General features: G+C 41.2%; 1 protein-coding gene across 1 annotated transcript; it reads right to left on the bottom strand.

Annotated features, from left to right (window-relative positions):
• Positions 1-825: 825 nt before the first annotated feature.
• CCND1 (cyclin D1) lies at positions 826-12612 on the bottom strand. The gene is made up of 3 exons (XM_010185425.1): positions 12453-12612; positions 6900-7048; positions 826-1456 (listed from the first exon to the last, which is right to left on the bottom strand). The coding sequence occupies exons 1-3, from the start codon at positions 12607-12609 to the stop codon at positions 1301-1303; spliced, it is 462 nt and encodes a 153-aa protein (XP_010183727.1). The 5' UTR covers positions 12610-12612; the 3' UTR covers positions 826-1300.
• Positions 12613-12831: the final 219 nt, after the last annotated feature.

Below are 12831 nucleotides of genomic sequence, written 5' to 3'. Positions count from 1 at the left end.
CGACAATCCTTAAATCCTATGTGAACTATATGTGAACCTTTAAGGCCCCTAATTTATTATAAAGATGAGTTGGCACCAAAGGATTTCTAAACTTCAACTTTTCTATAGAAAAGGATAGGAAGATATCCTGGCAATTTGTGAATGCAATTTCTCTCACTGGAACACAACCTTCAGAAAAAAAAATCACCTCTGCTCTAACACCATAGTTAAATGCACTTGCTTTGCAATTCCAAGTTTGCGAACAAGCACTTATATATTTCCAAACCATTCCATTAAAAAAAAAATTCCCACACAATAAAAGAATGTATTTCCTATATCTAATGGACTGAAAGTGCTTTGAATGGAATGGTTTTAGAATATTACAAACAAACAAAAAAAAGACTAAACTGTGGATTGAACCCGACCATAATTAGGCTGAATATCTGTGGGGCCAGACCAGCATTTTTACACAGGTAACTACAAAAATATGAAGATTACAAAAATATAATATATTATGTCACTATTTCAGTTTCTCTTTATAATAGAGTATCGTATGAGTAGTACATTGGCCTTTCCCAACAATGCTAAGCTGGAACCCTACAAATGCCTTATGCACAGGCAATCCACAGGCACAAAAAAAGATTAACATACCATAATGCTGCATACTAACATACACTAACTTATCGGTTACGTTAACCATTTATAAGGTGAAGAGGATAAAAAAAACCAAAAAACTAAGGAAATAAAATAAACATTTACAGATGAATTATAAAGTGACTAAATGCATAAGCAAGCAAGATACAGAAAAGCCTAGAACTGCGTTAAAGCTATGCTTTTTAAAGGAAAAAAAAAAGTATTTCATTTACTATCTAAAAAAAAAAACCCTCTTCTACTTTAAAAATGGTTGGTTTTGTTTTATATGTAAGAAATCAAATCTAATACCTCCCCTGGAGACATTTTGTGTGTTAATGCCTATTTTTACAACATACAGACAAGAACACTTTAATATAAAAACTAGTTGATTATTATTGTATAAAATCCTCTATTTTTGTAGCACAAACCCCTGGGGGTAATGCAAATACTATTTTTTTCTTTTTTAAGACAGTTTTTGGGGTATTTTTTGTTTATTTGTTTGTTTGAAGTCACAGATGGAAGGGAGACAGAGCAAGAAAAAAATATAACAAGACTGGTTTTCCCTTCTGGTATAAAAATGTCCTGGAGAAAAGGGTTTCTGGGGGGGAGATCCTGATGCTGATTCCTTCTCAGATGCCCTTTCTTTGTCTGCTTTTCTTGCCAAGCAAACCCATTAGAAGAAGTCCTCTTAAATGTTCACATCTCGCACATCAGTAGGTGTGCAGGAAAGGTCTGCTTCATCCTCTACAGTCTTTGTTTCTGAAGATACGTTGTGCTGCTGTGCCTGACGTAGACTGGATTCAAGGAGGGATTCAATCTGTTCTTGGCAGGCTCGTAAACAATCCTAGAGAAGATTAAATGGAAGGAGAAAAAGACCCAAGGTCCTTTAGAAAAACAGTAAGATCACAGACCAAATATCACTTCTTGAAAAAGCAAAAGAAATAATCAAGTTATCTGTGGGGGCAGCAGACTGAAAGGAGTCTGAGAAGAGCAGGAGGTACACTGAGTAGTGAACAGATGGGATAAGCTGCCCTTTATTCTGCAGGATGCTAGCCTGGATCCAGACTTCAGCAACAAACTCTTGCCATTTTCTATTTAATGACCTAGGTGAGCATCTCTATTCATAGTCCATGACTGCCATTCTGTTAGTCTCAGCTCATAGGTCTACAACTGAATGTGATGGATACTCCACTACAACAACACATGCAGTAACTAACCCGGGCAGGGCCTTGACGCAGTGAGATGCTGTAGCTTGCGCTACTACTTTTCTGCCTGTTCTGTAAAAGTCCATTCATCCTATCTTTTACCTCACTGTCCTTTATACCTTTTGAAAACACAGGAGTCATCTGACTGGACAGCAGTCCATTGAATCAATCAAAATTAAATGAACGGAGTTGCAAAGACATGAAACTGGGTTGGAGTCACAGCTGGTCGGTCCCAGGTATTGCTGAAGATGCAGTGATTTCTACTTTTACCACAGAAGTGCTGGTCATGAACAGTGATTTTCCCCAAGCTAAGTTCCGGTAATACAAAGTTAGACAGAAATGCCATATATAGATAGATAGATAGACAGATATGTGTGTGTGTGTGTATATATGTATGTATATGTAGATTTAGATGTACACGCCCTAAGTTTACTGCCAACTGCTGCCATGTGCAGCAGTGGACAGCTCAAGTTAGGTGACTGATTCCTAACTTGGAAAGCATCTGAACAGAAAAATGTGCCAGACTGTATGACCCCAACATGGAGAAATCTTTCAGAAGCACCACTGAACGTCTTCATCACTATGCGTTACAAAGTGCTGCCAAGCTTTCAGTATGCTACTGCGTTCACCTTCAAGTCTCAGTCAGGGCAAGATCTGGTTCCTTTGCTTCAAAAGCATTTTCTCAGAGCTAAACGCGCACACAGTCCTGAGTGTTCAGGAGGGTGCAAGGGCCTCACTGCTTGCACAGACTTCGGTGTGAATTAAAAACAAGCACCAAGCAGAATCATGTCTACTGTGGGGAAGGTAACTTTCCCCAGGCATTAAACTATACCATGAGTAGATAAATCTGATTTTACTTATCAATCCACAGCAATTAGAATTGGAGAAGGCCTGTTAGCTCAACCTGTGCAACTTTCTGCGAGTTACGGTCGTGTTCTTCAGAGCCATGTACATCCACTGCAACACAAATGGTGCCTTAAATAGGCAAAACAATCACACTACATTTTGCCAAAATTCTTCCAGCATGCTGTTTACTCATATCTTTATAACAAACATCGTAAGCTTTTTTCCCCAACATATTTAACTCTCTGTATTAAGGACTTTGAAGTTTCCTTTCAGTATTGCCTTTTCTGATTTAACCTATGACATGTGTTAGCCCTTGCGGTGAACCCAGTCTTCCATGATAAATTGCCGTCAAAAGTGTTAGGATGTGCATGACTGAGAATGAATGTTGTTTTCCTGAGAGGGTGACCTGCCTGCTGTTTTCTTTATTTCCCAGTTTCAATTCTGCCTTCATTCAGAGGCTTCTTGTGTGATCTACCAGCTTTTCACTGATTCCACTACCACAAGAATCTCCTCTGCCACCAATAAGGGCACATGGCATTTGGGGTAAAATAAGATTAGAAACCCAAGCAAACAATTCTCTGCGAGTCCTTTCTGAGAGAGAGGGAGGTTAATCCTACCTCTAAGCAGATCAGACCATCAGTTACAGCTCACTGAAAACACATAACCTATGACCTTTTCTGGTTTAAACCCTAGTGTAATATTTCCTCTTGACAGAGACACACAGCGTTTTAAATGACAAAAAGAAACGCCTCATATCCTAAAGTCATCATGCCTTTGGCTCCTACATACCTCTGGCCTTCACAGTAAGATCTCTATGAAGTCCTTTCGCTCCTTCCCAAGGTATGACAGATCAATCCTGACTGTAAGGCTTCTACTTGCATGTCCTGTACCATGCACCTCAGTCACGCTTGGAATTAGATGTATTTGAAGAGTAGTACATGAATACAGTTTTAGGTATTTTCGGTTTTACAAATCCAGGCACTTTTGAGAATAATTCTGTTTTAACAAGGTAGCATGTTCAGTGTTCCAAACTGAAAGTCAATTTTCAGAGCAGAACTAACCCTGCTTGCTTTTGGGTTTTTTTCAGGGGTGGTGGAAGGGGAGCTGTTTGGTGGGTTTTTGTGGGTCTTGTTTGTTTGTTGTTTTGGTGTGGTTTGTTTTTTTTTAAATCCATGCATATAGCATGTATGAGCTATGAAAATTAAACTATTCAAAATAACTTCTATAAATACAGATTTTTTTCCTGTAAGAGTCTCAGAGTACAGCATGTTGTAACTATTTTTTTTAAACATAATCTTAACAATTTATTATGAACACACCATGACCTAAGCGACAGTTGAATCAACTTTTTTGTTTTCATGTTTTAGGCATTTTTATTCAGATCATTTCTTAGTCAGATGACTATTAGGTGACTAGTTTGTCTGCAGGTACGTATTAGAGCTAGCAAAAATAACTCCACAGTACAAAATTTCCTGTGAACAACCTCACCAAAGTTTTTTTTCATTCTCAGTACTTCTCAACACTGAAAAGCAAATGCAAAACTTGTGCACTACTCTGATAACTTCTCCCAACAACTTTTCTGCTTCACTACTCAAATTTTCAATGCCCACAGTTTGTTCAAGGTCATAAACCCTTCCTGGATTAATTAAGCTCCCCAGTAAAAAAACAAAACAAAACAAAACAAAAAACCCAACACTTGCTAGCTTAACTGATGTGGTCAAATACTTTTAACGCACACAGCAGACATGATCAGACTGCAGGGTCAGATTTAAAGGAAACAAACAACAACAAAAAAGAAACTGCTTGGAAATCCTTTGTTGCTGCCTGACCCGTTCTGGATAACAAGCACATGTCTGAAGGTGCCTCTGAGGAGGGGCAGGCAGGAGATTAATTCCAACGTACTAACAGACAGCATGGAAACCCAATCTAATCTAGTTTAGCAAATTTCTGGCCTGGAAATGAATGTCACGTAAAATTCAATCTGTATGGATGATGGGGTCAAGAATAGAATGATGGAAGACAGCCCAAGATTTCTAATTGTGATTATCTGACTTCTAATTACCCCTGATCAAAGGCAAAATGGGAAACTGGACTCCTACCAACGTAAACATGAACCATAAACTAATTCCAATCAGGTGATATTCATTGTACTTCAGATTCAGCTCTCTTTGAGACTAAAGGTAAAAAGGTGTAATTATATAACCTGAAATCCAACAGACCAGCTGCTCTAGCTAATAGATAATCAGGGAGAACGTCAGCCATGTTATAACGCTCTTAATATTTCAGGACAATCCAATATAAAGCGTATTACTTTGTGTGGTCTGACAAGGGGAACCATCACTGTGGAGTAACAAACTTCATATACATGCTAGTGGAGTAAGACAACAGAAACAGCATTTGAAACCATGGATTACATAGGGACGTCTTACAGGAAATTCTCTATGCAGGGGAATCATGATATGTATGAAACCAAGTAGTTTACTCAAACAATAGTAGTGAAAAATGCTGTTCCCTTATTCCATTACAAACACAACAGTATACATATACACAGGTATATATTCGTAATGCTTATTTTCTGTAGCAACCTATGCAAAAACCTTACTTTTAACTCTAGCTGTTCTAACACATGAATGTATTTAGCAATAAAAGCTGGAGGGGTGTTACTTCATTTTAAAGCTTTTAAGAGTTCAGGTCATACATACTGTGGCCTTGCAATAACCGGACAGTAAAAAAGAAATAAGCAAGGATTCTCCTTCTTGCTAAAACTATTTTCTTTTACAAGAGCTCTGTCATCAACGAAGTCAAGTCACATAGGACATGCTGTTGTTCTCAAAGATGTGAGAGAATCTACTTCAATGCTTTGTATCAGGAATGATTAAATAATATTTTTGTTTGAATCAGATACTGTCAAGCCTAGTATTTTTCCTAAATACCTGTGTCAAATGTCTCGCACTGGATAGTGGCCAACTATACACTGCAATATCTACATTGTTCACAAACTGCCTAATACCAAACTGAGCAGCATTTAATTTCAGCATTTGAAGTTCTTATAGTATTTAACATTTCAGCACTGGATCCGTATTACTTTAGCTGCACTAATATAAATGGCAAAAATAACATCTCAATTCTGAGGCACTGTTAAGGTGATCCAAATAATAAGCTGAGATAGCATATTTGTCAGCAATTGTTTCACGTAGTCTATCAAAATTAAAATATTCTTTTGTGAATAATGAATTATGATGCATTCATCTTTCCAGAAATCACTCAATCCTGTCAACAAAGTCCAATTACACAAACCTAGTTTTGCAGTGTCTGGACTAGTATAGTTCTCTGTGTATTTAAATTATTAACATGTAAAATAATTTAACAGCATCTCAAAGATTCTGTCGCTAACCACAGAGTTGTCTTTATTTGACTCATTGTCCAGTGCTTGGAGACCTCACAAGAACTTTTTTAAAGCATCTATTTATTGGTCTTCCACATTGTTACAAAACAAAGCTCAACTCTGCCCCAACTTCACACACCATTATGACATGGATCATTGACTTTAGGTCTTCCTTGTAGGCTCCCTTCCTGGCCCATTCACTCATGAAAGGTTTATTGCTCACTAGTTACTGATGTGCATCTCCTGGAAGCTGCGGGGCAAAATGAGAGTCCTGTGAGGACCATCTACCTTGTCAGAAAGTCGTGGGACAAGCATTTGTTCCGAAAAGGAATTCAATACCAGCTACTGTGCAGGTCTAGCCCGTAATAAACCAAATTAGATCATTAGAACTCTTTTAAGAGGGGCTTTTTCACACCACTTGGCACAATAAAAGGCCTCAAGAATGGTCAAAGATAAGGTCAGAGATTCCACGAGGTCTCAGTAGCTATTTCTTCATCTTATTTTCAAAGTTTTGTTTTACATAGACTCCTGGTTTAAGTACCTACAACCAAACACAGCCTCTGCTATGTCCAAAATCGATGCAGGGTTTCCTTTGCCTTGTCAGATACGCCTCTCCTACAAACATTACAGCTGGACGGGGCATCAGCATTACTGCAGCAGCGTAATCACTGATTGCTAATGGATAGAACAGCTCAGTAACTAGGACGGACACAAGAGAACACGTTCAAAAACCCCACTCTGAAGTTTGACTTTTATCAAGATTTACTGTCAGATTAGCTACTATGCAGTAAGCAGGCATTCATTCTTAAACTCTTAACGCAGGAGAGCAATGGAGAGTAAGAGTCACTTACCGGATCACATTTGATAACTTGTGATAGGAAATGTGTGAGGCATTGATAGGAGAGGAAAGTGTTAGTGTTCCCCAGATGAAGGCCTTGCACAGCTGCTACCACACTGCCAGCTGCGATCATGGAAGGTGGGTTTGAAATAAATTTAATATCTGTATGAAGGAGAGAAAAAAAAAAAAAGACTGAAATGATTGCTTTAGGAGAAGCCTGCCCATACACATACACTCTTTTACCAGCATGGCTTCAGCTGCCAATTATTGCATCCAAAAAAGGTAGGGAAAATTTTGAGCAGAAACATCCCTCCTGCTTTAAACTCCTACAGGCCCAAACCTGTAAAGGCTTACCCACGTGAGCAACTGTACTTGAGCGAGGAGCCCTTCTCAGCATTAAGCCTGGGAGGCCATTCATCACTTCGAAGTACTTTTATCATAAGCAGGGCCCCCATTCTTTAAATGTTAAAATACTTTACTCATGTGAATAATGCCACTGGGGTCAATGGCACTATACATCTGAGAAAACCTGTTCGCATTCTTAAGTGTTTCGCATGATCAGATCCAAGGTGCACTCTAATAAGGAGTCCTCGGGCCCTTTAAAGCAGAAACCTTTGCACTGACATTCAAAGGAATATAGCTTTAATGAACAACAACATCAACAAAAAGAGACTGCTTAACCCTGTCAGGAGGCAGATAATCCATATTTAAATTAAGGTTTCATCTTAAAAATGCTTTGTCTCAACCTAGTCTCTTGTCAGTGGCTGCCATCCATCCTGGCAACAGGGATTTAATGTAAATGTGGCATAACTAAGTGACGGGGGTCCCAAGAATTGGCGGACAATCAGTTACATTCTGATGTGACACCATGCTGACAAGAGGCTGGGCCCCCTTCCAGACTGCATTGCTGTAGGTCTCTCCACAAAGCCACTCCCGTGATTCCTTAAGGGGCTATCTCTGCCATTTAGCATGGTTTGGGTTTGGTTTTTGTTGTGTGGTTTTGTTGTTTTGTGGGGTTTTTTTAATAAGAATAATCCACCTTTTAATGCTAAGACTCTTTCTGCTGAACAGGAATGTGTTTGATCCGTGGCAGTACACACCTTGGAGGAGAATCAGAAACAAAGGAAATAAGTGGCACAAGTAAACGTCTAATTTGGTGAGGAAGAAAGGGAAATGCCACATTCCACATTATACACAAGAACCTGAGATACATTCCTTCTGCTTTTATCAGAATACAACTTCCTCTGGGCTGAAAAAATATAAGCCATCTGTCAAACCCTTGAATGAAATCAAAGGAATGGACAGCTTAGAGGGCTCAGTGGAACAGTTTAAGTATTAAATCATGCATCTCCTTTATTATGATAAAATAACTTTTGTGTAAATGTTTTACCAGTGAAACTAAAGACTTTGGGACTCTATGAAAGTCCTCTCTCTGAATCTATTCATATACCTCTGACACTCCATTGTAGCCCAGACCAATACCCACCTTGAAAGGGGCATTTCGCCCAGCATTCTATGAACCTTCAAAATTAAACTGATACGATGAACTCTAGCCAAACTTTTGTGATGCACTGCCAACGAAAAGGCAAGTTTGATCCAAAGTCATCTCATTTATATTACCTTGCTTAAAATAAATTTAGTTTATCCCTTTTTCCTAATCTGCCCATTTCCAGGCAGACAGAAATACAGCCACCTTCTAGGAAGCTGGTCTTTCCCAAAAACCGAAGTAAATCAGACTGCTTAGTGACCCTATGTACATTCCAAAGCCAGTCTCCTAACTGAAACAGGGATACACCATTGCAGGTAGACTTCAGAAATGAGGGATTTCAGGAGGCAAGCATGAATTCCACCAAGACCGGGCCGCTCAGAGGGGAATGGTGGCAGTGTGTTCGCATCACTATTTACTGAGCTCCACAAACAGAACATGACCAAAATGTGTCAGTTCAATGAGTTTGTCCTGACAGGATCACATTTGGGATTAATATTTGCGTTCTTCTTTTAAATGGAGCAGTAAACAAGAACATGAATTCATAGTCACACCCTCATTCTTTCCAAGGTGGAAAAGTGATAATGAAGTTTAAATGACCAGTTTGTGTCTGTCCCTATAACCACTCCAGACAAGCAGCATGGACTGCCTTTTTGTTGCAACTCAACAAGGAATTATTTGTGGCAGAGGCCACTAATTTCAGCATATTAATCAGGGGGCCCCTCTCGCCTGTAATTGGATGCCCCCAAGTGAAGAGTGTGGCATCATTGTCAGCCTCCATCGCCTCATCTTGCGCTATTGAGCGCTCAGGAACAAGGGGGCTTCGGTGAGATGAATTAGACCTGACACAGCCACAATGGGGTAGGGGGCCCCATCAATTGAAGCACACATCCCCAGTAGCCTATCTGAGACTTCATCCAAAAAGAATAAACAACTTCAGCGTTGTTAAAAAGAGAGAGAGGGAGAGAGAGAGAGGAGGGGGAGGAGAGAGAAGAATGCCAGCCACCCTGAAGGGAGGACAAAGCAGGCATATAGGCGCTGCAGCGCTTTAAAAAAAATTCCTAACAAGGCGAGTCACCCCTTTTCCTTTTTAAATGGAGCAGCAATTCCATCCGTCTGGAGAGCTGGGGGCTATGAATGAAAATCTTTTCATTGAGGCAAATCAAAACTGCGAACATAAATCACTTGCTGCAAGATGCAACAGGTTCCAACTGGTCACATACCTTGAGACTTCCAATTTTATAGAGGCCAGAGAATAGAAGAATTGTAACGCGCTTGTTTCAAAGGGGGATCTTTCTTTCTCCATCCGAGAAGAGGAAAGCAACAACAATAATAATAGCAATAATAATAGTAATCTAAAAAGAGCCTGGTATGTTTTGATAACCAGAGGAACATAATGAAATGCTGAAGCTCCAATATTTGTTGCTATTCATTGTTATGCTTGTATAGAGCTGCAGTTCTCCCTCAACACTGGTCTTAACTTGGGCCAAAAGAGGCCTGCTTCCTTTTGAGCTCTCCCTGCCTTGCTTGGCCATGCCAAAGCCCCATTCATTAAGCTCAATTATGTGTTAACTTCAAACAACCCCTGGTAATTTTTTTTATTTTCCTCCGAACCTACCACAGCACAAAGACATCCTTTGGTGAAAATGGATTTTTCAAAACCTAAACCAAATCAAACAAACCCACTTCTACTAGCCAGACAACTGAAGAGGGAGCCTAGAAGGAATTCCCCTCAACTTCACCTTGCAGCGTAACCTTCTCTTTCTGGAGCAACCACATACACACTCAACTACAAACACTTCCACAGCCTTCACCTTGTTAAGCCGACTGGTGGAGATTTTCTTTTCTAAGCGTTATTTTGCTGCCTCTTCTCAGGAGACCCTCCTTTACTGTAGAGGACACAGGCTGTACTTAAAGCAAAGGATATTCTGCACTTGCCCGTGAGGCCACTTAAATGAGTGTCAGTGTTTCCAGTGGACTTTGGATTGGGCCCCACAGCATCCAGGCAGCACAACGCGTTTGCAGTCCATCTAGGTTCATTTTGGCAAGGGGAAATACAACACAACCCAGCAACAGCAAAGCAAAGTCCAGATGCTACTTAACCACATGTGATCTTCACTAGCCAACAAAGAAGTCATGAGGAAAGCAAGAGGTAGAGAAAATCTCGACATCCAAAAATAACAGTAAAAATACAGAGCCTAGTGGCAGCCTTCCTGAGTGCTCTTTCCCCAGGCAATATTCCCAACTTCAGTAGGGAGCTGCAGAGGGCCCCAATTCTGGTGAGCTCAGCACAGTTTTTTTAAAAGCTACGTAAAACTCCAAGAACATGGTTCTCATTTACTGATCCATTCTCCAGCTGTGGTGTGTAGCAGTGTTAAAGGCAGGCTCTGGATGTGCTTCCTAAAAGAAACGTAACAACATCGACAGTAGATCAAAGTACTGGACTCTTAGCAAGTCTCCAACCTTTGAACTACTCTTGTTTTCATCCTTGTCATTGCCAACACAACAACCTAGGTTAAACATCCCCATATCCAAAGGGGAGGCCGAGTAGCTGTTCTTTTTAGCTAACAGCCAAGGAAGCTTCAAACTTAACAAATCACAACTTATCTGGTAGAATCTGGCATGAAGAGTTACAGTCTGATTTTCCCAAAATGTTGCTGCAGGTAGTTTGAAGGCCATTTGAAGGTTGCAGCGCTTCGAACACTGAGCATTATTCCAGGCAATCTAATTTATGAACTGCCCGTTACGCTGATGGTAGGCCCAAGATGAAGAGCAATGCCAGTGTTTATAAATTTCTCTTTTATGGCTCGGTGGTTCTATCTTTAGGCCTTGCAGTAGAGCTGATTCTGTGAAATAATTTTTTTCTTCTATGTGCCTGCAGTCTTTTTTCAATATTTTTACCAAATTTCTCTCTGGAAAATAAACTACACAATGTATTAAATTTGTGCCATTGACCACACATATCCCTTCGAGGTTCTCATGTGTGGATACCTCAAGTCCAAATGCAGGCTTAGTCTCTTTTTTTTAGCGCAGCTGCTACTGAATATTAACATTTACTAAAGCACTGTATTTCCTTTACGTTAAGTTTTTATCAGTGTCAACAGAGTATCTGGCATTCCTCTTTACGTGCTACTGCAAAAGAACATTTGCTTTGGCTGTTTTTTCTTCCTTATTCTTTTGCCATTCCTGGATTGGTCTCGTCAGACTCAAAACGCGCTGAACACATTTTGTTTAAACAGCGTCTTCCCTCTAGAACTTCTTTTGTCCCTGCTCCTCCACTCTGTCCGGTGGGAACAGCCAGCTCTGGAGAACAGACTCTTCTAAAACCTCTATCCTTCCCGCTTGCTCGGGTTCGTGGGTAAAGCTGATGCGTGTACAAACGCATACACACAGAGTCCACATGCAAACATCGAACTTCAAAGAACCAGCACACGCATGGTGCCCTTGAAACCAAAGATCAGGCCTCTGCGAACCTGGTCTAGTGAACAGTCGGCGTCTTTGGAGGCCGCCCCTGCACATGGCTTCAGCACAGCACGTGGTCAGAAGGGTGCAGATGGCAGCGGTCCTGTGCCAGGAAAGGCTCTGCGCCGCGTGGCCCTCTTCCAATCCACCAGCCACCGAGGGGGGAAGAGGCAACTTGAAGAGGGAAGTTTTAAAACTCCCACGCAGAGCTATTCACAAACAAAATCTCCCTCCGCCTTTAAGAACTGTCTTAAAGAATGAATCCGCACTGCCTTTTGCAGCCCCCACATAAAACCTGGCGTACAGAGGTGAAGAAATCGTGCCACGCTGAGCTGCAACTCCACAGCTAAACTACAAAGAGGGGTGTACTTCTCCCCCTCCTTGACAACAAAACATACTCAACTCAGAAGCAAAGTATCTTCTGAAAAAAAAACAAAACCTTACCTCTGCAAAGTAATCCACCTTCTGCAAACAACAAGGGGCAATAACTGGGGCTTAAGCTACCTCCCCACAGCTCTCTGAGCTCGCTTTAGACCACAGCTATGGCAAGCTTTACAAGCTGAGGGGCAGGTGTGTATAGGGGAGCAACACACTTTGCTTAACGTGCAGGGCTCATACCTGTAGCGCACAGAGCCACAAAAGTCTGAGCATGTTTACGGATGATCTGCTTGGTGTCCTCTGCCAGAGGCATTTTTGTAAGGAAATGTTCAATGAAATCGTGGGGGGTCATTGCAGCCAGATTCCATTTCAGCTTATTCACCAGAAGCAGCTCCATTTGCTGCAAAGACAAGAGGGAGGGAAGGGGGAAGAAGAGAAGAGGAAGGAGAAGAGGGAAAATGTGGTTAGCATCGCTCACACTTAAGTCGGACGAGCAGAATCCGCAGCTGGGCGAGTTCAGCGCTCAGCCGAGCCCGCTTCCCCGGCGGAGCCCCGGCTCAGGCGAAGGCCGGAGGGCGCCGGGCTGCCCCCCGCCAGGAATCACCCGCCGCAGGGCCCA

This window comes from Mesitornis unicolor, unplaced genomic scaffold (assembly GCF_000695765.1).
Source record: "Mesitornis unicolor isolate BGI_N332 unplaced genomic scaffold, ASM69576v1 scaffold6715, whole genome shotgun sequence".
Lineage (NCBI taxonomy): Eukaryota > Metazoa > Chordata > Aves > Mesitornithiformes > Mesitornithidae > Mesitornis > Mesitornis unicolor.
The sequence above is the reverse complement of the archived record's forward strand: the minus strand, read 5'-3'. Positions and strand labels throughout refer to the sequence as shown.